This window comes from Eretmochelys imbricata, chromosome 21 (genome assembly GCF_965152235.1).
Source record: "Eretmochelys imbricata isolate rEreImb1 chromosome 21, rEreImb1.hap1, whole genome shotgun sequence".
Classification (NCBI taxonomy): Eukaryota; Metazoa; Chordata; order Testudines; family Cheloniidae; genus Eretmochelys; species Eretmochelys imbricata.
In genome coordinates, this window is record NC_135592.1 from 5,252,785 (window position 1) to 5,277,691 (window position 24,907).

Consider the following 24,907-nt stretch of genomic DNA (forward strand, 5'->3'; position numbering starts at 1 on the left):
ACCCTCACAGAAACCCCTGTAACAAGGGAGAGATGGCACGGGTCAGTAAGTGCCACATGACCCCTGAGGTGGGACTCTCAATATCATAACCCAACCCCTGCTGGAGGATCTCCTGAGGGCTCTAGGCTGCCATCTTCAAAAGCACCTGAGCGAGTTAGATGCCCATCTCCCACTGAATGACAACCATAGCTGGGTGGCTATCTTCCTTCAACTCCTTTGAAAATCGCAGGTGTAATTCTTAACAAGGGCCCCAGCCCATGGATACAGATTTATAGCACACCACTCACTTATGTTCTTGAAGTTAAGCAGGCTTTCTTGTCTCATTTTGCCCGACTTCAACAGCAGTTTTACACCAGTCTAGGTTCTATTAATTAGTCCAAAGAAGCAATTTGCCACTCACCCTTCATCACAGGAGAAGTCTACTCTTGCACCAAACCGGAGATCCGTTAAATCACCCCTGCCATTTTCGAGTTTGAGTGGTTTACATCGTCTTCCTAGAAGAGAACAAGACGAATATTAGTGTTACCTCAGATTACCTTAATAGGAAAAAGGGGATATCCTAACTTGCACCCTCTAACACAGCAAATACCATGGTAGATCAAAGCCAATGGTCTTGGAGTCCAGTATCTGTCCTGTACGACAGCAGTCAGCACCAAAGGCTAAGGAGGAAAGCTTAAAACCCACATTATGGATAATTTTGTTACATGCCCATGGGAAGTGAGGAGAAGTGGAAGCGGGATGATGCTTCCTAATCCCACACAGATAGTCGTTGCCTTATATCCTGAAACAAGAGATTTAAGATCCCCTTGCAGATTTAGTATAAGCGCAAATATTCATACTGTAAACGTTAACGCCCAGATCCCGAAAACTCATATGCAGAACCATATTCATGTGGGTAGACCCACTGACCTCAACTGGCAGCAATTACAAATAAAAAGCAATATAAGACACAGAAGAAAAAAAAAAAAAAGGATAGACGGCGTAAGTTACGAAATGTAAACATTTATATGGGGCACTAAAGACATCAGTGAGAGTCTCACAAGTGGCATGGTTACAGACAATAAGGAGAAGATTTTGAAGTTCGTTAGGGACAAAAGAAATCCTTCTGTAAGAGAATGTACCCGTGTCCAAACCCTAGAGACTGCTGTAATAATCTTTGTGCCGAGCATGCCTTGTGAGGCATCATCTGAAAATGTATAAAAAGAAAAGGAGTACTTGTGGCACCTTAGAGACTAACAAATTTATGCTCAAATTTGTTAGTCTCTATGGTGCCTCAAGTATTCCTTTTCTTTTTGTGAATACAGACTAATACGGCTGCTACTCTGAAACCTGAAAACGTACAGTTTACTGGTCAATACTGCCCTGATAAAATGCATGGTAACATTGTCTCTGAAGTTAGAAGATTTCCCTGTATAATGTTAACTCATATTGCAAACCTACAGCACAAGCTGGCAAACAGGACTGTCTCAAAGGAATGTGTGCTCTGCTTAATTTGCATTTAAGCAACAAGCAGTCATCAAGCAGGAAGAAAAAAACCTCCAAAAAAGAGAGGAAAAGCAGCAGGGAAGATCTTTTCCCGATAGACTTTTTGTCAGCTGGGAATGTTTTCCCAGGGGCGGGACTGACACTATAAAAAAGGAGCAACAAAAACTCCCAGGCACCCCCTCCTCCCTCTCACTCCATCCATCCACTCACTGCACTAGAAGAGACAAAGGAAGCACCAACTAAGCTGAAGAAGGGGTCCTCACTTTAGAAGTTTGGTCAGCAAGACTGCTGAGAGCATACGGTAAGAAAAACTTCATTTCGAATTTAACAGCGTTTTTTAACTTGAGCACCACTTGTGCTTTATCTTGACCTCTCTTGTCACCTTTCGGACTCATGCCTCATGACCTGCAGTCCCTTAAAATCTTTGTAGTTAATAAACTTGTTTCATCTAATCCAGTGTGTTTAAATTGAAGTGTCTGTGAAACTCTATTTGGGTAACAAGAAAGAAGGAGAAACTCGAAATGAATTTGTATTGTCCGGGAGAGGGCTGGGCAATACAAGACATACATTTCTGGAAAGGGGGGGCAGGGCGGGGAAATACTAGGGATTTGTTGGGGTCACCTCACCAGCTTTGCTTATACTGCAAGAACAAAGGTGTGGCTGGCCGAGACCTAGCTGGGAGTGACTTGCACACTGGAGGCTGTTTGTGAGCAGTCCAGACTGGAGGCTACAGCACCAAAGCTTTGTAAAGGGCACCCCCAGGTTAGAGGACAGCGGTGACAGATTCTCATTAGTCTGGATGATACATTGAGTATACCACGCGTAGTAAAGGTACAAACCTGTTACTAAATGGAGATGGGTAAAACAATTATGATACAAGAAAGGCAGGAGTGTTCAGGAAATATTTCCCTTTTGTATTTGGAAAGAAGCACGACAACGTAGTCTCATCACAAGAGTCTGATGAAGTACTTCCATGTCTATTAGTAATTAAGGAGGAAGTTAAACTACATCTGCTAGGGATAAACATTGTTAAATCAAAATCTTGGGAAAACTTGCACCCAAGTGTCCTGAAAAGTTGGCCAAGGAGATCTCTAACCCACTGATTAAGATTTATAAGAAGTTAGAGTAACTGGAAATTCAAGAAGAATGGAAGAGCGCTGATCTTGTGCCAGTATTCAAAAAGGGAAACCAGAATGACCTCAGTAACTGTAGACTAGTTAACATGATCTCACTCACAGGCATAATAATTAAAAGGTATTGTGGGATTCATCAATTCCAAGGGCAAATCTATTCTGAATACTTGTGCAGTGGAGGGAAAATTTTCCCAATTCATAAGGAATTAAGAACAGGAACATAATTAATACCAACCAATATGGTTTTATGGAAAATCAGGTTTCTCTGATAAACCTCTGTCGTTCTTTGAAGTTACAAAGATGTTTGATAAACGTAACTGATGTAATATGCCCAGACTTTTGTAAGCTGTTTGACTTAGTATCACACAACATTCTAAATAAAAAACTAACACTTCAGTATCAATAGAGCACAACTTAAATGGACTAAGAATTGGCTAAGAGGGTGAGGCAATATCTTTTATTGAACCAACTTCTGTGGGTGAGAAACTTTCGACTCTACACAGAGCTAGTCTTCAGGTTTGGAATACATTTCTGAGACCAAGAAGAATGGTGTGTAAGCTCGAAAGCTCGTCTCTCTCACCAACAGAAGTTGGTTCAATAAATGATATTATCTCACCCACTTTGTCTCGCTGATATCTTGGGATTGACACGGCTGCAACACCACTGCAGACAAGAACTGGCTAACTGACATCTCCAGGAGCAGTCACATCAGTGGGAATCATTATCAAACAAACCTGTTTCTAGTAGAATTCTGCAGGGATCGGTCCTCGACCTGCTGCTATTCAACATTTTAATCAGTTGACTGGAAGTAAACAAAAATCACTCCTGACAAAATTTGCAGCTGACACAAAGTTTGGGGGAGTGATAAAGCAGGACAGGGCAGTCCTGCAAAGCAATCTGGATCCCCTGGGTCCGTTCAAACAAAATTCATTCTAGTACCGTATAGTGCAAAATTATACATCTAGGCACAATTACTTCTAGCATTAAACTCTATGAAGCAGCGGACTATTCACATGTGCAACATTAAGCAACATGTTTGCCAGACCCGGTTCTAAGTGTCTCATCCTTTTTTGAACCTTACCCTGTTCTTTGCCTCCATTTTGTGGCAGTATGTTCACAGGCTTGTTTTGCGTTTTGTAAATATTTGTTATTAATTTTCTTGATACGTGAATCCTGATTTTAGACAGCTAAAAACTGCATGTTCCTCAGTCAAGCTCAGTGGAAGAGCTTTTCTTTGCCCCCACAAGAGTTATTTGTGATGCTTTCTCCCGGAGTAGACTTATTCCCACGAAGAATAAACTGTATCAAAAAGTCACCGTATCTATAGGGAGTTCAATGTAAATATACTGTATCCAAACAAAGATAAAGTCAGCACTTTTTATTATTGTACTGGGGGAAAAGAAAATCTCTGAATTCAGACAAGGCATATAAAAATTGTGACCTATTTACTAAGGCCTGATCGATTCAGCAAAACAAGTTCCGCTGACATCACTGAGACTTAAGAACGCACTAAGTGCTTTGCGGAATCAGGGCCTATATATAAAGTATTTTCTCAACCCAGAGAAGGTAAGTCTGAGGCTAGTCAAGAAATCCCCATCAGTATTTGACAAATTAAATCATAATTTAAAATATATGCACAAGACGACAGAGTTAAGGTTCATCAGCATCCAACTGTATATATCCTTACTAGTTACTGTAGTACTGCATTTACTAGGGACTTCTGCATGGAATATAGCATCTATAGTCTTGAGAGGAGGAAACTTGCAAAAATCTTATTGTACTCTTAGCAATGAACCAAGAGAAGTATTCTCTAAGCTTTGTTATGAATTAGTATTTTGACCAAGTTTATAACACACGTTATTCAATACTGGGTTTACTTTTAGTACAGTGAATTCCGTAGGGCTGAACTCTATCATTTGTTATCAGGGACAGAGCAACTACAATTTTTCCGAAAAGACAGACACTTGTCACACCGAAGTGTTTCACTTTATTGCAGTATTTGTGATGTTCCCTATACTATCAACAGGAAATACTATGAACACAATGAATTTAACCGCACCAAGTTGTAGTTGTCCAGTGTTCTGTGGCACTCACTTGAACAAAATTAAAAGAGGTGACATGGTAAGAACCAAGATCATTAGGGAAACTAAAAAGATGAAAGCTTAGACGTCCTTTATTTTATACCTCCATTTAAAGCTGACCCGCATAGGTAGAGTATCAAATTCCAATAACTTCACTGGTGTGCACTGAATGTCTCCCAGTTAGTCACACGCACATTATGTGGACAGTGGGGTTTCTGGGAGAGAAGAACTGCACTATTCTTAAGTTTATATCTACTACCACACAAGATGTTGATGTTCTAGAAAGGCAGATATTCAGCACAAGGCCTAAAAACCAGGAAGAAATCTGATAAACCTATTCCTCCTCTGAAACCTATTTGAGAGTATTCAGCACAGAAGGCTAAAGTTACTGGAATTTTGCATTTTAGCTGCTCTTAAAGAAGCCTACAAAGACATGGAAGCCTTCTGATTTTTTTTCTCTGAAGTCAACCACTAATATAACAAAGAACTGTCCAAAATGTATTTAGAAAGTGTTTATGGATACCAGTGTTGAACTGTGAACCACTTACCCAATAAAAGATGGCTTGCACATCAGCTGAAATGGAAAAGCAACAAAGATACTCACCTTCACAAAACTCAGCGTCTACTGACCATTTTGAATTTTCAAGACATGTAACAAAACGAGACTTTCCAGAGCTCAAAATGTATCCTGGGCGACAGGAGTATTGCAGTTTGGTCCCAACAGGATAGGAATTTTTCACTCCCCCAGGCAGCTCAGCAAAATGCAACCGTGGAGGAGAATCACAAGTGCCTAGCAAGAGAGACAGACAAGGAAGGGAAAAAGTTAACTATGAAAGATATTCAGTAGTCTGTTGTAACAGAATACTAGTTTTTGAGAAGCCACAAATGATTTTATCGGGGACAATTTGGAGGTACTTGTTTTCATTAGAGCACTGAAGCCAGTTTATTGGATGGGCTTGATACAAAACTATAGTACATTAAAATTTTACATCATTTACCATGTATACATCACCCTGAGCGTGTATGGTAACGTAAGGTAAGTACATTGTGCAAAACAAGACATTGCTCCACCTCACAGGTTTTATGATCTAATGCAGCACAGGCTCAGAAAGAGGGTTGCTACCACACAGACTGACACGAAAGAAGGTGACGTACAGGCAAAGAAGACTAAGAGAGCAATCTACAGAAGAGTACACGAAACATGTCTGGCATTATCTCTGAGACAGGTAACTTTCATATTTCTCATCTGATGCATGGAAACTGCATGACAGGCATGAGGACAAGTGCTAATGAGAAGCAAAGTGGGGAAAGTAACTGAAATACTTCCCGACATACTGTACTGTATTTTCTAACAGCCAACCGATCCTAAATTCTCAATTACCGAGGGACAATATTAATTCGTTGCTATATTTGCTTTCCATAAGATACTCTTAGTATAACCTTTTATGAGTTATGTACCTGCATAATTGGATGCTAATACCTTAACCGTATCACTGAATTTAACAACCGTAATTTCGGATACTGTCGATTATGTACTATATGGTTTCAAAGTCATAAGGTACAAATTTTGTACTTTTGGATAATTTAAGCATTATACCCAGATGTACAGACACTCTCTTCTTAACGTGTGCATTAGATCTTTGTAACGTTAGCTTTAATAAAAAAAATTTAATCTATTTCTGTACAGTCACAAACCTAAGGCTGTAACAGGGGATCTGGCTCATTTTATAATCTTTAGGAGTCTTATACCCTAAACTTTGTTTTACTGAAACTGGTACAGCAAAGAAGCTGCATCTTTACCTCCTGTTCAAAGTGGCTTTTTCTTTTCCCTAGCCTACCTCCAACTACGACAGGAGACATTCCTCATCCTACAGCAGCAGGCACTGGGTATTAACGCTATCTCACGATACGGAACAGAGTTTAACCTCCAAGGCAGAAGCCGTTCCAATGAGCCTTCTCCCGGGCAAAAGCACTCCCAGGGGCTGAAGGCTAGCAGAAGTGTGGTTCCACATCAGCCACCCAGCCACATGCCAACACGCAAGCTGCTCCAGAACTTAGAGATGAAATGTACTTCGTGAATTTCACACTGCCATTTTCAGTCTTGTAGAAACTACATGCTAAAAAACTGGAAGCTTTAAATAGCCAAAAGTTCTTCCAACTCACCAGAAGTATCTTTTGTTCCTCCTAGAGGGGAAGCTGTAGGTGTAGTATGTGTTATGCCGATGACAAAAAGGGGACACAGACACTCAAACTTTATATTATTTTAACGTTGCTAAACATCAGCATATAAAAGGTTCAACGCAACTGCTTATACTTACGTAGACAAGTTGGCAAAGATGGAACCCAAGAATTGTTAGCTTCACATCTAACTGAACTGCTACCATGCAGAGTGTAGCCAGAATCACATGCAAATATTACGGCGTTTCCATATGAATAGTCCGGTCCAAACCCAGATTGCTTTCTTCCATTTTTAACTTCTGGCTCTGGACACTTGACCACTGAAAATTAAAAGTACCAGCATAAGAACGTTTGGCACAGGAAGCATGTAGTGTGTGTTGGGATATGGGGGCGTGGGGGAGAATTAAAGGAAAGACGAAAACACCCTGATACTTGACTACAGCAGGTACCAAAATGTATTTCAAAATAAAGTTATACAACTCTGGATCTTTTCCTTTAAAAAGACGCTAGTCTATATACACCACAGCACCCAACTGTATGGCTATCAGGGCCCGCCCCCCACAGTAAACTGCACAAGTTAATCATCATTTTACGAAGCCATCAGGAATTTGGGTCAAGTTAAAAGAGATGTACATACAATGACATTCTGGAACTGAACTTCCCTGCTTTTGGGGGAGTTATTATTAAGTAGCGAGGTGACCAACCTGCCTAATGCCTTCGAAAAAGCCTCAATCCCAGCTGTTAGGCTGGCAAACTCAGAAAGAATAAAACCAAGTTGTTGCAACTGCTTAAATACCAAGTACATAAATGCATTGTTAGCTAAATGCAACAGTGTGCAGGAGCACTGCCGTCACTAAAATGAGGATTGTACAATGACCTTTATTTCCCCCTCCGAAGAACTTTATGGCTGTGATATGAACTCACAGAAGCCTGAGCCTTCACTGCCAAGGAGCCCTCCCAGAGAGTTCTGAAAAAGAGGCTTGCCAAACAATCCTGCTTGTAAGCCTCTCTCTCCGTCCACTCCCCTTTAGCACTTGAGTTGAAGGATACTGGCATAAAAGCAAAACCTTAGTTTAAGAGTTTATCAACTGTTTGTGACCTGAGAATTAACTTCAATCTTGGAACACTGAGGGGAGACAAAAAACACAGGATGTATTAGAGGCAAAAATTGTTTCCAGGAATGATTCATGAAGTGTCAGTCATTCTTTAGTTTTTCAACAGTAACTAGTTTTCATGATACGTATTTAGGGGGACAAAGCACTAACTGAATTTCCTCAGGTTTATGGGTTTACTTAGCAATCAAAATAGAGTTTTTCTTGGAAGGTGATCGTAGAATAAGAAGGGGATAAAAAACAGACGCTACTAACCTTTGCATTCAGGGGCAGGCCCACTCCACTCTCCATTGAAATGATCTTTCGTTGTACAATGAATGGAGGCCTCTCCAATAAGAGACAAGCCCGGGTCACATTTGTAAGTTACTGCTGAGCCAAAGGAAAACTCTTCTCCACTCTGACCATTATGGGATCCCTGGGTGATATCAGGAGGTGGACGACAAGGTATTGCTGAAGCAAAGAATGTCAACATGAAAATTAAAGTTTCCACTGAAGGTGAACCGAAGAGAGTTTTCACTAAGAAAGTTGTCTCAGATCCCCCCAAAAAGCTATTTATTCATTTGGAAGCATACTTAACATTCCATTTTAACATTTGAAGCAACACCCCTTTCAGATTCTGAAGGTTTGTCTGCTTTTAGGCTTGACCCAACCCAGTACGTCCATTGCTCAAGGAGGATGCTCCATAAAACACCAGCCCCTCTGGAAGATGACCTTAGCAGAGCGCGCTCCTTCCCAACATTAGCCTCAAGGAGCCAGAACCTCTTGCCTGGCATCTCGAGATGTAGTATTATTCCACCAGAAGAAAACTAAGCTAGAAAAGTTCTTTTAGCAGCAGCTGATACTAGACTGGACATCAGCAGCATCATTGATAGACCAAGCCCAGAAAGCATTCAAGAGATCAAATTAAGGTAGAGGCAAATTAATTGTGATTCACTCCAAAAGAGCCTCAGATTTTAAGTGGATAGTCACATTTGGGAAGCATCAAAACTTCTTGAAGTCATTATCATGCCTTTTACATAGTGAACAGGAGGATTACACAGATACAATAGTGAAGAGGACCCATGAGGCCTGTTGGATTGTGCATATTAAAACAGTGCCAGGTGAATAATCTAAAAGGTACCCACAAAAAAAAAAAAAAAGATTCTGTAGGAGTCATCTAAACACCATGGTGAAGCACAGTACGATTTCATTCCTCCCCACAACAAAACTGTCATTTGGATTAAATGCCAAAGGAAGAACAGAGACTCCTCTGAAGCGCCAGCTATGCTGCATCATCTCCAGACGTGAACTGTTCTTAAAACCATTAAATTGCTTTACCTTCGCAAAGTGGAACCTCCGTATCCCAATCAACTCCATTTCCCACAATCACACACTGGGCAAAAGTCGGTCCAATTAATCTATACCTAAAGAAAAAAGGTTCAAGTTTGTGACTCATGGAAGCAAAGAACTAGTCCCCCGTCCAGAAAGATGGAACATGGTTTCTTTCTGCCAGTAGGTGGAGACAAACCGTTGAAAAAGGGATACATCTAACACCACAGGACCAAGGAACACGGAGGCCAGGTCCAGTACACATCTACGTGGGTACAGCTACAGTAACGCCTCACTTAACATCGTCCCAGTTAACATTGTTTCGTTGCTGATCAATTAGGGAACATGCTTGTTTAAAGCTGCGCAATGCTCCCTTAGAACGTTGTTTGCCAGCCGCCTGCTTTGTCCACTGCTTGCAGAAAGAGCAGCCCGTTGGAGCTAGCTGGTGGGGGCTTCGAACCAGGGTGGACCGGCAGCCGCCCCGCCCCATCAGCTCCCCTAAGTTCCCTGTGTGGCAACCGCCCAGCAGGCTATCAATTGTCGGGCAGTTCAGCCGTCCCTCCCCCCACTGCCCTGTGCTGCTCCTGTCCTCTGCCTTGGAGTTGCTCCCGGGAGCCTCCTGCTTGCTGTGCGGGGGTGGAGGAGGAAGAAGGGTGCTAATGTCAGGGTGTCCCCCTCCCGCTGTACCCCTTCTCCTCAGAGAGATGGGGGAGAACACGACAGGGCTCAGGACAGAGGGAGCTTGCTGCCAGCAACTGCTGTCAACTTGCTGATCTACTTAAAAAGGCAATGTACTTAAACTGGGGTCAGCGTACTTAAAGGAGCAATGCACACACGTGTCTCTCTCTCTCACGCACATGCGTGTGTGTGTGTGAGACTGTCTCTCTCTGCCATGATGTGCCTCCTCTCTCCATTTGTGCTGCCTTGTAGAGTGTGAGGCTACATTAATAACAACGTGTTAACCCTTGAGGGCTTAGCCAAAAGCACTGCATTTCCAAGTCCATTGAGCTGAAGGTCCAGCTAAACCCAGCACACAAAGTTGCAGCATACTGACAAAGCTTACACTTGGTCTTCACTACAGAACACACTTAGCATTCGATTAAATTGAAGTGAAAGAACTTGAAGAAATCAATGTCCTGTGAAGGCAGGGAACAGTGAGAGAGCACGCGCGCGCACAGATGGGCCCAAGCAGCTGCTAGTTTGTAAAACAGAATTACACCCAAAGACAACCTAAGCTCCTGTGGGCTGTAGTATTTTAGACTACATTTTGGTTGAGTTTAGTATGTGGGTCTCTGGGAAGTGTTAGTGGCCTGTGATATACAGGAGGTCAGACTGGAGGATCGGGTGGTCCCTTCTGGCCTTCAACTCTGAGACCTCAAAAATCCAAAACACACCTGCTCAGCGCAAGGAAGTCACAAGCTATTTTTGATTCCCCAAGGCCTGGCAACATAACCCATATGGACAAAAGCAACAACTGCACTTGATGCTATCCTGGGGAATACCGACATCTCTAAGGGAGGGACAGACAAATATTCGCTATTGTAGAGCAGGAAGAGGTCTGCCTCTACCTGGTGCTGCATTTTATGGGCAATATTCTGCCACTAGCTCCCAGCACCCTCACAGAAACCCCTGTAACAAGGGAGAGATGGCACGGGTCAGTAAGTGCCACATGACCCCTGAGGTGGGACTCTCAATATCATAACCCAACCCCTGCTGGAGGATCTCCTGAGGGCTCTAGGCTGCCATCTTCAAAAGCACCTGAGCGAGTTAGATGCCCATCTCCCACTGAATGACAACCATAGCTGGGTGGCTATCTTCCTTCAACTCCTTTGAAAATCGCAGGTGTAATTCTTAACAAGGGCCCCAGCCCATGGATACAGATTTATAGCACACCACTCACTTATGTTCTTGAAGTTAAGCAGGCTTTCTTGTCTCATTTTGCCCGACTTCAACAGCAGTTTTACACCAGTCTAGGTTCTATTAATTAGTCCAAAGAAGCAATTTGCCACTCACCCCTCATCACAGGAGAAGTCTACTCTTGCACCAAACCGGAGATCCGTTAAATCACCCCTGCCGTTTTCGAGTTCGAGTGGTTTACATCGTCTTCCTAGAAGAGAACAAGACGAATATTAGTGTTACCTCAGATTACCTTAATAGGAAAAAGGGGATATCCTAACTTGCACCCTCTAACACAGCAAATACCATGGTAGATCAAAGCCAATGGTCTTGGAGTCCAGTATCTGTCCTGTACGACAGCAGTCAGCACCAAAGGCTAAGGAGGAAAGCTTAAAACCCACATTATGGATAATTTTGTTACATGCCCATGGGAAGTGAGGAGAAGTGGAAGCGGGATGATGCTTCCTAATCCCACACAGATAGTGGTTGCCGTATATCCTGAAACAAGAGATTTAAGATCCCCTTGCAGATTTAGTATAAGCGCAAATATTCATACTGTAAACGTTAACGCCCAGATCCCGAAAACTCATATGCAGAACCATATTCATGTGGGTAGACCCACTGACCTCAACTGGCAGCAATTACAAATAAAAAGCAACATAAGACACAGAAGAAAAAAAAAAAAAAAAAGGATAGACGGCGTAAGTTACGAAATGTAAACATTTATATGGGGCACTAAAGACATCAGTGAGAGTCTCACAAGTGGCATGGTTATAGACAATAAGGAGAAGATTTTGAAGATCGTTAGGGACAAAAGAAATCCTTCTGTAAGAGAATGTACCCGTGTCCAAACCCTAGAGACTGCCGTAATAATCTTTGTACCGAGCATGCCTTGTGAGGCATCATCTGAAAATGTATAAAAAGAAAAGGAGTACTTGTGGCACCTTAGAGACTAACAAATTTGAGCATAAATTTGTTAGTCTCTAAGGTGCCTCAAGTATTCCTTTTCTTTTTGTGAATACAGACTAATACGGCTGCTACTCTGAAACCTGAAAACGTACAGTTTACTGGTCAATACTGCCCTGATAAAATGCATGGTAACATTGTCTCTGAAGTTAGAAGATTTCCCTGTATAATGTTAACTCATATTGCAAACCTACAGCACAAGCTGGCAAACAGGACTGTCTCAAAGGAATGTGTGCTCTGCTTAATTTGCATTTAAGCAACAAGCAGTCATCAAGCAGGAAGAAAAAAACCTCCAAAAAAGAGAGGAAAAGCAGCAGGGAAGATCTTTTCCCGATAGACTTTTTGTCAGCTGGGAATGTTTTCCCAGGGGCGGGACTGACACTATAAAAAAGGAGCAACAAAAACTCCCAGGCACCCCCTCCTCCCTCTCACTCCATCCATCCACTCACTGCACTAGAAGAGACAAAGGAAGCACCAACTAAGCTGAAGAAGGGGTCCTCACTTTAGAAGTTTGGTCAGCAAGACTGCTGAGAGCATACGGTAAGAAAAACTTCATTTCGAATTTAACAGCGTTTTTTAACTTGAGCACCACTTGTGCTTTATCTTGACCTCTCTTGTCACCTTTCGGACTCATGCCTCATGACCTGCAGTCCCTTAAAATCTTTGTAGTTAATAAACTTGTTTCATCTAATCCAGTGTGTTTAAATTGAAGTGTCTGTGAAACTCTATTTGGGTAACAAGAAAGAAGGAGAGACTCGAAATGAATTTGTATTGTCCGGGAGAGGGCTGGGCAATACAAGACATACATTTCTGGAAAGGGGGGGCAGGGCGGGGAAATACTAGGGATTTGTTGGGGTCACCTCACCAGCTTTGCTTATACTGCAAGAACAAAGGTGTGGCTGGCCGAGACCTAGCTGGGAGTGACTTGCACACTGGAGGCTGTTTGTGAGCAGTCCAGACTGGAGGCTACAGCACCAAAGCTTTGTAAAGGGCACCCCCAGGTTAGAGGACAGCGGTGACAGATTCTCATTAGTCTGGATGATACATTGAGTATACCACGCGTAGTAAAGGTACAAACCTGTTACTAAATGGAGATGGGTAAAACAATTATGATACAAGAAAGGCAGGAGTGTTCAGGAAATATTTCCCTTTTGTATTTGGAAAGAAGCACGACAACGTAGTCTCATCACAAGAGTCTGATGAAGTACTTCCATGTCTATTAGTAATTAAGGAGGAAGTTGAACTACATCTGCTAGGGATAAACATTGTTAAATCAAAATCTTGGGATAACTTGCACCCAAGTGTCCTGAAAAGTTGGCCAAGGAGATCTCTAACCCACTGATTAAGATTTATAAGAAGTTAGAGTAACTGGAAATTCAAGAAGAATGGAAGAGCGCTGATCTTGTGCCAGTATTCAAAAAGGGAAACCAGAATGACCTCAGTAACTGTAGACTAGTTAACATGATCTCACTCACAGGCATAATAATTAAAAGGTATTGTGGGATTCATCAATTCCAAGGGCAAATCTGTTCTGACCACTTGTGCAGTGGAGGGAAAATTTTCCCAATTCATAAGGAATTAAGAACAGGAACATAATTAATACCAACCAATATGGTTTTATGGAAAATCAGGTTTCTCTGATAAACCTCTGTCGTTCTTTGAAGTTACAAAGATGTTTGATAAACGTAACTGATGTAATATGCCTAGATTTTTGTAAGCTGTTTGACTTAGTACCACACAACATTCTAAATAAAAAATTAACACTTCAGTATCAATAGAGCACAACTTAAATGGACTAAGAATTGGCTAAGAGGGTGAGGCAATATCTTTTGTTGAACCAACTTCTGTGGGTGAGAAACTTTCGACCCTACACAGAGCTAGTCTTCAGGTTTGGAATACATTTCTGAGACCAAGAAGAATGGTGTGTAAGCTCAAAAGCTCGTCTCTCTCACCAACAGAAGTTGGTCCAATAAATGATATTATCTCACCCACTTTGTCTCGCTAATATCCTGGGATTGACACTGCTGCAACACCACTGCAGACAAGAACTGACTAACTGACATCTCCAGGAGCAGTCATCAATGGGAATCATCATCAAACAAACCTATTTCTAGTAGGATTCTGCAGGGATCCGTCTTAGACCTGATGCTATTCAACATTTTAAATCATTTGTCTGGAAGGTAACAAAAATCACTCCTGATACAATCTGCAGGTGACACAGACTGGGGGAGTCCTACAAAGCAATCTGGACTCCCTATGTCCGTTCAAACAAAATTCATTCTAGTACCGTATAACGCAAAATTATACATCCAGGCACAAGAAATGCAGGCTGTTCCTAGAGAACGGGGAAACTATATTCTGGGAAGCAGCAAGTCTGAAAAGGATTGAGATCACAGCAGACAATCAACTGAACATAAGCTCCCACTGCAATCCTATGGAAAAAAGGGCTAATACGATCCTTGATGTATTCACAGATGTGATTGCAGAGCTGTATCAAAAAGTCACCATATCTACAGGGAGTTCAATGTAGATACACTGTATCCATGCAAAGCTAACGTTGGCACTTTTTATGACTGCACTAGGAAAGATCTCTCAATGCATACAAGGTATGTAAAAATTGTGACCTCTTTACTAAGGCCTGATCGATTCAGTAAAACAAGGCCCGCTGAAGTCAGTGGGACTTAAGAACGCACTAAGTGTTTTGCTGAATCAGGGCCTATAAATAAAGTATTTTCTCAAGCCAGCAGGCCAGAGTAGGTGAATCTGAGGCTAATCAAGGAAGTCCCATCAGTATTCAATACGACAAATTGAATCATAATTTAAAACATATGCACAAGAAGGCAGAGTTAAGTTTCATCAGCATCCAACTGTAGATATCCTTACTAGTTACATGGAATATAGCATCTATAGTCTTGAGATGAGAAAACTTGCAAAAATCTTATCGTACTCTTAGCAATGAAGCCAAGAGGAGTATTCTCTAAGTTTTGTTATGAATTACTATTTTGACCAAGTTTGTAACACAGGTCCCTTCCAACTCTGATATTCTATGAGACATTATTCAATACTGGGTTTACTTTTAGTACAGTGAATTCAGGATATTTCGTTATCAGGGATACAGCAACTACAATGTTTCAAAAAGGACAGATACTTAGCACACCAAAGTGTTTACTTATTTGTAGCAGGTTTCAGAGCAGTAGGTGTGTTAATCTGTATCAGCAAAAACAACTCGAAGTCCTTGTGGCACCTTAGAGACCAACAAATTAACTTGGGCATAAACCTTCGTGGGCTAAAACTGACTGTAACAACTGCATGGAGTGGAAAATACAGTAGAGAGGTATAAATACACAGCACAGGAAAAGATGGGAGTTGCCTTCTTTTCGTATGCCAATAGAAGAGAGATACCCAACAGAAGAGAGATTCCTAACTGTGTCAAGATGGCTTGCACATCAATTGAAATGGAAAAGCAACAAAGATACTCACCTTCACAAAACTCAGCGTCTACTGACCATTTTGAATTTTCAAGACATGTAACAAAAGGAGACTTTCCAGAGCTCCAAATGTATCCTCGGCGACAGGAGTATTTCAGTTTGGTCCCAACAGGATAGGAATTGTTCACGACCCCAGGCAGCTCAGCAAAATGCAACCTTGGAGGAGAATCACAAGTGCCTAGCAATAGAGACAGGCAAGGAAGAGAAAAAGTTAACTACGAAAGATATTCAGTAGTCTGTTGTAACAGAATACTAGTTTTTGAGAAGCCACATATGATTTTATTGGGGACAATTTGGAGGTACTTGTTTTCATTAGAGTCTTGAAGCTAGTTTACTGAATGGGCTTGATACAGAACTGCAGTACATTAAAATTTACCATGTATACATCACCCTGAATATGTGTAGTAACGTAGGGTAAGTATATTGTGCAAAACAAGACATTGCTCCACCCACAGGTTTTAGAGAGAGGGTTGCAATCATACAGAGTAACATGAAAGAAGGTGACGTAGAAGGCAAAGGATAACAATCTACAGAAGAATACACGAAACATGTCTGGCATTAGAACAAGTGAGAACAGCTGGTGGAAAGCCATCTCTGAGACAGGTAACTTTCATATTTCTCATGTGATGCATGGACAGGTGCTAATGAGAAGCAAAGTGGGGAAAGTAACTGAAAAACTTCCTGAAGTACTGTATTGTATTTTCTAAGTGGCAACTGACCCTAAATTCTCAATGACTGAGGGACAATCTTCACTCATTACTATATTTGCTTTCCACAAGCTCCTCTTAGTATAACCTTTTAGGAGTGATGTACTCAAATAACTGGATGTGAGTATGTTAACCTTAATTTAGGATACTGCAGATTATCGACTATATGTACCTTATGACTTTCAAACCAAATTTTGTACTTTTGGATCATTTAAGCATTATACCCAGATATACAGACACACTTGTCTTACCCTGTGTATTACATCATTTTAACATTAGCTTTAACAAAGGTTTTATATCTCTGTCTGTACAGTCACAAAGCTAAGGCTATAACAGGGGAACTTGCTCATTTGACAGTCTTTAGGAGTCTTATGCCCCACACTTCGTTTTACTGAAGCTGGCCAGCTACAGCACCTTTACCCGCTCTTCGAAGGGGCTTTTTCTCCCCCCCACCCCACGCCCGCCTCCAACCACCGACAGGAGACACCCCCAGCCGCCGCCCCCGGGCCTTAACACTCCCACCAGCGGGACAGAGTTTAGCCCCCAGGCAGAAGCGCTCGCGGGGGCTCGAGGCTCGCAGAGGCGCGGGGCTCGCCCCAGGGGCCGGGCTGGGGCAGCGGGCACCTGTCGCTGCCGCGCGGCTCGGGCCCCCTCCTCCCCCCGCGGGCCGAGCTCGACGCAGCCCGGGCTGAGGGGCCGGACGGGGAGGCCCGGGGGCGCCGTGCACCGATGGAGGTGGGGAGAGACCGGGAGGACTCTGTGCCCGGGCAGGGGCCGCCTGGGCCCCCCCGCCCACACTCACCGCGAGCCCCGGGCAGCGGCAGCAGCAGCGCCAGGAGCCCCCACAGGCCCGGCGGGCAGCGCGGACCCGAGACCATGGCGGCGGCAGAGGGAGAAGTCGCGGGGCGAAGGCGGCGGCGGAGGGGCCTTAGGGCGTCGCCGCCTCCGAACTGCAGCTTCCGGCTCTGGCGCAGCTACCAGCCCCAGCGCCGGCCGCCAAGGGAGCCGGGGAAGCAGCAGGGCCCGGCGGGGAAGGGGCGGGGCCGGTGTCGCCGCTGAGCGCTCGCGAGCTGTCCGGCCAGAGCCGGGGGCGGGGCCTCCTCGCGGTCGGCGCTGGGGGTTGCGCGCTCGGGGGCGCTGCGGCGCCGGTTCCTTGTTCCAGTCGGTGCCGCCGCCCCCGCCGCTCACGGGCACGCGGGGCCCGGGCGGGGCCCTTGGCGGGCAGGCCCCGCTTCCAGCTCGCTTCGGGTCCCTGGCGGAGGCGGCGGGCGGCGCGGCCGCGCTCCTGTGGGTTTCCCTGCAGCGATGAGCGGCCGGGCGGGTGGGCCGCGGCCTGGCTCATCCCGCGCGGTCGCCGGTGCCTCACCTCGAGCCTGCGGGCGGCCCAAGCCCGCGCAGGGGAGCGGGGGGCTGACTATTATAAATGCTGGAGGCAAAGCCGGGTTTGGAGGCTGACAGCTCGCAACCCCGCCTTTGCACTGACCCGGTGACTCCGTGAGGGGTTATGACCCCCCTTCGTCTGAGAACCCCTGGGCGCCATCCAGAGATCATGCCTCAGTCTTGAATCGGGCAAGAGTCATTGACTGCAGTGGGCGGTTAAAGAAGGATCGAGTGAGAAGGAAATGTAACCCACACCCGTCCTGGGCGTGGTGTTCTCTCTCGTCTAGTGCTACTGAGACCACTTAGAGCAGGATTACTGAGTCTGCTCTACAGCCTTAGAGAAGGGCCATCTGGCTTTTAGCTCATACAGTAGAGGCTGGTGCACTAGTAAACTCTAAAGGTGCCAGGTTCAGTCCCACCCGCCAATGATCGGGGTCTGTCAGCGTTACATAAAGACTGGAAGATCTGCCTCCAAAGTGTTGATTTTTACTGCATCTCTGCGAACACAATATACAAGTTGTCACTGAGAACGTGATATTTATGTCACCCACGTGTGGGTTAGGTGCTTGTCTAACAAGGGGCATCAGCCCTCTGCTGCTGGAGCCTTGAGCCTTTGCGGCTTGGCCCTTGGTTTCAGTGGGGCTCCAGGCAACGACAGGGTCTGCTCACAAGAGTACAGTTTGCAGGAGTAGCGCTCACATTTGTTTTATGTTTTAATAAAAAGAATATCGTATTTTATACATCTCCTTTCCGCAGAACTCAGAGTGAGCTCATTGCTGTGATCTGGCCACAAAGGCTAGCCACATTTAGTCAGGCAAAGTGTAAGGGGAAATGGTGTCTGTTTACAATTTAGACCGCCTGTTCCCCTTCTTTCTAACTCACAGACGGAGCTGGTAGTGACCCCTGTATGGAGAGTGGCAATATCTTTCTATTACAACAGAGTCTTGTGAAATTAGATTTTCTCAAACATTGCCATTGTTTACAGCAGCCCTTTGAAATTCAGTAGACAGCGCTCAGGTTAGAGACGTGCTTTTTTTTGTGTCCCCCCCCCCCAGGCAATTCCATTCAGGGTTGGCTGAGATATCAACTTAAAACAAAAAAAAATCACCAGTTCCCTTCACTCTCATGCCTTGCCAGACAAATGTTGGCACCCTGCCAAAAAAAAAACAACCCACATCTCTTAACTCTGACACTATGCCCCTGCAGCAGGAAGACGCTGCACTAAGGATGCCTGGGAGCTGCAATGGGGTTGTGGCAAACAGTGGGGCTGGGGCTCCAACCTGCCCCCATAGATAGCACATGGGCCATGGTAGAGCGTCTCCCACTCTGGGGGCACCACACTAGGCAGGAGTAGGGATAAGTGAGGAAGCCAGGCTCTTCCCTAATTCAGCTATAAGGCCTCTATAGTTTTAGTGGTAGCTGTCTGAACTCAAGTGTCAGAAATTGCGAGTTCATGTCCTGCTGATGAGAGGTATAAGGGGTTATTCTAGTTGCATGCAATAAAATTTTCAAAAATACTAAGAAACTGTACACAGTGAGAACTCCTGCAGCATGTAGGGACTACAAAGGGAATGGTGTGGTCCCCAAAGGAATTCCTGCAGTGCAGGGAAAGCATATCCTGGCATATGCAGCCCGAAAGCTGCCTCTCATGCAGCCCCTGGTGTAGGGTACTGCCAAAGGCATGAAGAGAAGTGGCCAGAGCACTTCATGCTTTGGAATTCTTGGCTGCAGGGAAACCCATTGGCAGCGGCAGTGGGAAAGCTGGTGAGAGTTATGCGGGGTTGTGACTATTCCAGGAACAGGTGGGACCTGTGTGGGTGCGTTGTACTCTAATGTACCCAGGAGGCTGCACAGGCCCTCAGAGCCTGAGGAGCCCAGAATCAGAGAGGTATAAAGGGGGCTTAAAGCCCCAAGATCCTGGTCAGAGCCTTGTGTGACACGCCTCTTGTGAGCGGCAGCACAGAGTCTTGCTCGTATCTTTCAGTTGCAGCACTTCCTGTCAGTGAAGATTTGAACTGTTAGTGGTCTCCACCCTCCACCCCAAACCCCGCTTCACCTCCAGCATGTATAATGGTGTTAAATATATAAAAAAGTGTTTTTAACTTATAATGGGGGTCGAACCCGGAGGCTTGCTATGTGAAAGGGTTCACCGGTACAAAAGTTTGAGAACCACTGCACGAGACCCATCCTTCCCCTTTGAGAACCAGGAGTAGAACCCGAGCCTCGTGGCTGGGCCTGGTACCCGGTCAGTTCCTTCGCTAGGGCTGGGACAGCCTCTCCTGTGGTGTTTCCGTCCTGCTGCACCATGGCAATGTCACAGAGCACCAGGATCTGCAGAGACGCATGCTGAGCAGGGAGGCGTGGGCAGCCAGGTACCGCATTGGCTTCATCAGCTCCTGCTCTCCGGGCAGAGCCCGTGACAGACCCACCTTCAGCCCTCCAGAGCCAGGCTGGTCCCTAAAAGCCACCTGTGGAGCCAGGCCGCTCTCAGAACCAGGCCCCAGCAAGCGCCTCAATCTGTGCTCTTATCACCCATGCATTGGCCACTTGGCCTCTCCAAAGCAGCACACGTTGAAGGCACAGACCTTGAAGGTGGCCCGGGCAAGGTGAATCCTGAACTTGACCAGGAGCAGCGTGGGAGAGTGTTATAGGAGGGGGAGCCTCAGGCAAGCAGGAGAGGGCCTTGTGGATCAGTGCCCAGGCTGGGGGCGGGGGGAGTAGAGGGGAGCACTGATCTGGCTTATTGCTCAGTAGGTGGCTGGTACAGAGGTCCTTTTGACTGGCAGATCCCAGGACATTCAGGGGAGAGAACAGCCTGGGCTGTGGTAAATCCCCTCTTCTCCCTCCCCTGTGCCCGTCCCTGTCCATGCCCTGGGAGTTCTGGCTTCTACTCCAGACTAGACCCCAATCCCCTCCCAGTGCTGGGGACAGAGCAGGCATCCTGGTTTACAGCTCCCCCCATGAGCTGCAGTGCATTCTCCAGCTCTGGCCAGGTTTAAATCAAGACGGGGTGTTTTCCTAAGAGATCTGCTCTGGTTCCAGCAGGGATTAATTCAGGGCCTGGGTCAGGCAGGGGGCCAGATAACATGATCACAGGGGTCCCTTCCAGCTTTGAGATCTATGAGAACCTTGAGCTGTCAGCAGAGCCCCAGGGCAGCTCATTGTAAGGGCTGACAGCACAGTCCTCATCAGCTGTGGATGCCTTGGTAGGAGGAGGAGCCAGGTGGATCTCCAGGTGGACAGGGAGTTTCACCACCTGCAGCTGATCAGTGAGTAAAGCAGGGCCAGGAAGTATATTTAAGGGCCAGCTCTAGGCCAGGCTCTCTTTTATGGGGAGGGTTATGACAGAGAATCCCCTTTGAAAACTGCTGCAGCTTGCTGCTAGTTTGGGGTTTTTCAGAACCTTCCCCCTCCACTGGGGGTGGGAACAGGCTTCTCATTTCCAGCCTCAGCTGATCCCTGGTGAGTTTATCCCCCTTGGCTTTTGGGCCAGCATTGTCCTTTAGCTTCCCTGGCTCTTTCCCTTCCCTGGTGTACTTAAAGGGAGCAACCACATTTGCTCTTTTTAGGCCAAACAAGCCAAACTCTTTCAGTCTCCTCTCTGATGAGTCGTGGGCAGTTTCCCTAAGCGTTGTAGTTGTCCTGCTCTGCCTTAGTTAGGATTCCTATTTGGGACTCCAAATAGGACCTAGGATTCCAGATGAGGCCTGGTCCACAGGATTGAAATGTTTCAATAGCTCCTGGAAATACATGGCCTGGTACATCAGCTGAGTATCACCTGACAATGTCAGCAGGAGGACAACCCTGTGGACTCTCAAGTCCCTAAAAGCAAGATGGGGAGGTGAGCAGAGACAGGGAGGGAGTGGGGGAGCCATATGGGCTTTGCTTGTTCTATCTGAATATTCATTACTCTTGTGTGCGTTGAGGGTAAAAGTTACTGTGGTTAAACTCCTGTTGCTTTGCCTGTTGTGCCGTTCCCAAAGAGTTAAACTATAAACCGGAGCGCCCATGAGGATCCCTGTATAAACAGCCCCTGCTCCCCACCCCAGATGTGGCTTGCCCTTGGTGAATCCATGCTGATGGTTCCTGTTCACTTTCCTCTCCTCTAAGTGCTTCAGAATTGATTCATTGCTTCATTGCTGCGCAGTGGGACACTTACCTTGAAGGATCCTGACCTCTCTAGTGCCATGCTTGTCCTGGGAGCGTAAGTATGAGAGAGTGACCCCCCCCCTTTTCTTTTGAGCTTAGCTATCAGTGTAATAAATGTGCTGCTTTCTGCCAAACTCTGGTGAGTCATTAGTCCTTCCTAAGCTTAGTAGCTGGCCCAACTTCAGGTAACACCAAGCTCTGTCCCCCCACAGCCAGACCCCCACTTTCTCTGAGCCCCAACCATGTTCACCTGGACACCCCCCCTCAGTCCCATTACTGTTGCACCCAAACCCTCCAACAAGCCCCTGTGCATCCAGGTGGTCCCCCCCCATAGCTGGATCCCCCACTGAGCTGCCTGCACCCAGATTGCCCCACCCAGAACCCCCTCAACCCCCACCTGGATCCCCACACACCAAGTCCCTCTAGACTGGGACCCTGCCTTGTTGATCCTGCCTGCCCACAGCTAGTGCACCTGGCAAGGAGGGGCAGGGCTCTGGGCTGTTTCCGGGCCAGGCTCTGTCCTTGCGCCATGTCAGGGTTGGGTACAGCCTCACTGCTGAGTCCCAGGGGGAGCTGCAGAGTGATCTCCCACATCTATGAAGCCAGTGGCCTGTGCTCCCCAATGCCATGCTGGAGCCTTCACATTTATTTGACAAATGAATTTTGCAGATTTTTAAAATATCGTGCACAGAATTTTTATTCTTTTGGTACAGAATGCCCTTGGGAGTAATTTGTTCTATACCTTTCATTCTCCTTGTTTCAGATACTAGCATTCCAGGTACTGACCCCAGAAGGTACCTTTTGTAATTTGTACTGGGGCAAAATAGAAATGTATTTGGATTTTTGACAAGTGACCTATCTGCTTATGTCACAGGCCAAGCAGTACTATTGCAACATGTAGATTACCTCCTTTGCATCACCCGGGTGTTTGGTTCGCATTGCCTTCTGGTTACAACACAGAGGGATCCAAGGGCCACTGCAATCCACCTCCTGGGACCAGGGGGTTACTTGTTTGATGGGTTATGAAAGGGCTTGGTGGCTAGTCACAAATCCCCGCATTGACTCTCTGCCATGGGTCTGGTGTTTGTGACACAAAACGTTAATGGCAACTGGTAAGGGAGGTACAGAAACCTCCTGAGTTTGCTATACAAACATTCTGGTTCTCCCAAAGCATGTCAGGTGAGGTGTCACCTCAATGCTGGGAGACTAACCAATTTATTTGAGCATGAGCTTTCGTGAGCTACAGCTCACTTCATCGGATGCATACTGTGTGCGCATCTGATGAAGTGAGCTGTAGCTCATGAAAGCTCATGCTCAAATAAATTGGTTAGTCTCTAAGGTGCCACTAGTACTCCTTTTCTTTTTGCGAATACAGACTAACATGGCTGCTACTCTGAAACCTCTCAATGCTGGGGACATGCTAGTCATTCATAGTGTGGTCCAGTGTTGTACAGAACTATGTAAGGAGGTGTGTGTGTATGTACTGGAAATGTGTTTTAAACTCTGTAAGGTGCATGTGTGTTGGGATGTAAATGTAGCATTGTAAAATAACAGAACGCATACCTGTTTACATACAAAGTCTATGTAATAAAGAGATGCCAACTCCACAGAAAAGAAGCAGGCAGGCGAAAACAAGGCCTGGGTAATGATCCTGCCTCGGAGTAAAGACAAGGAATGTTGGGGTATATACAGAAGGCACCCTTTCATTCCACACCTAGCAAGCCAACAGACACCGTGGGTTGCAGGCAGCTGTAGCTGAAAACCCCGCAGCAGACTCTGGCTGAGAGAAATGTCTTCAGCCAGGAGGTTAATCTGACAGTTTGTGGCTTGAGAGCAGGCTAGGATTTTGGTGCCCTAGGTAAGGACTTGTTTCCCACATTCCTATTAAACTCTCTTCTTTGTTAATTTTATTCTCACGTTCTGTAGTCTTGGCCCCTGGGGTTAAGCCAAGTGTTGGCCCTGAGTTGAGCCTTCCAAGCCTGTAGTATGTACTGTTTGTTTGGGCAAGTGTTTGGTGGCACTGGCTGGACACTGAAGTGGGTGGGGGGTGTACCTAGGTCTTCCTGCCCACTGAGAGCCGTGGGGGTGGTAACGAGGCAGCTCCTGCCACAGAGGAAGGTGAGGGTGCAGGGGCTGGTCCCTGCTCTTGGTGGGTAATACCCCCATAAAACAACGGGACAGAGGCGGGCTTGTGGCTGGCCTAAGGCCTCTGCCGCCGTCTGCTGGCGTCTTTGTTCTGCGTCAGGGCCGGGCTTGGCTCAGGTAGCGGGTCCCTAGCGTAGGTGCAGCCTGAGCGGGACGGGACGCGACACTCGGCCTCCGGCGCATGCGCAGTTGGGAACAGCGTCCCATTGGGCGCCTGGCCAGCCAATGGGGAGGCGGGGGCGGGGTACAAAGCCGGAAGCGGCTCCCGCGCGAGGGAGCGGCGGCTGCTCCAGCATCCAGAGCAAGGAAGGAGCCGGAGCGGTGCCGGGCCGGGCCGCTCCCCGGGCGCTGGATGAGGGAAAGGTACCGCGCTCTCCCCCCGCCCCGGTGCTTCTGGGAGCAGAGGGGAAACCTTCCCAGAGTGGGGCTCCTCCTGCCAGATGGTGTCTTTGGGATACACACTATGGCCTGTCCTCTATATACAGACTAACTAGTACATGCAATTTTGCTTATAATCTTTCTGGTTTTATATATTTATTCTCCTTGGTTCTTCATAGGGGGGACATTTCTCAGCGCTGGAGCCTGAGCCATACTGTAGTTTAAGAAAACTTCTTTGATTGATATGCCATATGCTCAGGGTTTAACTGAGGGCCATATTTGGGGGGTGGGTCAGTCAGAAATAGATGATGTACAGCTGTGCTTTAAGCTTCATGAATGCAAACCTCACCTTTCAAGAGATTAAACGAAGGGGTTGGACCCTACCTAAGTGTCAGTCCCAGCCTGGGAGCTGAGATTGTGAGTGTGTAGTCAAATGAAATGACATGTTTTACCCTTCTTGGAAACTCCTTGTGGGGGAGGTGTGTGTGATGACTATTCCAG

General features: G+C 46.0%; 1 protein-coding gene across 5 annotated transcripts in view; it reads right to left on the minus strand.

Annotated features, from left to right (window-relative positions):
- The window catches only part of LOC144278259 (complement component receptor 1-like protein), a 34,444-nt gene extending 17,077 nt beyond the window's left edge, over nt 1–17,367 (minus strand). For 2 of the 5 annotated variants that reach the window (XR_013348551.1, XR_013348549.1), the window contains exons 1-8: nt 17,157–17,365; nt 15,640–15,825; nt 11,311–11,404; nt 9,307–9,392; nt 8,245–8,439; nt 7,018–7,197; nt 5,304–5,489; nt 401–494 (exon numbers count right to left, since the gene is read on the minus strand). Coding sequence is in view for 2 of the 5 variants with exons in the window: in XM_077839502.1 (XP_077695628.1) it covers nt 401–494; nt 5,304–5,489; nt 7,018–7,197; nt 8,245–8,439; nt 9,307–9,392; nt 11,311–11,404; nt 15,640–15,825; nt 17,157–17,232 (1,097 nt within the window). In the remaining 3 variants the exon portion in view is untranslated. Of the gene's footprint in view, nt 1–400; nt 495–5,303; nt 5,490–7,017; nt 7,198–8,244; nt 8,440–9,306; nt 9,393–11,310; nt 11,405–15,639; nt 15,826–17,156 lie in introns of all 5 variants that reach the window. The other 3 variants (XM_077839502.1, XM_077839501.1, XR_013348550.1) reach the window with 2 other exon arrangements.
- Nucleotides 17,368–24,907: the final 7,540 nt, after the last annotated feature.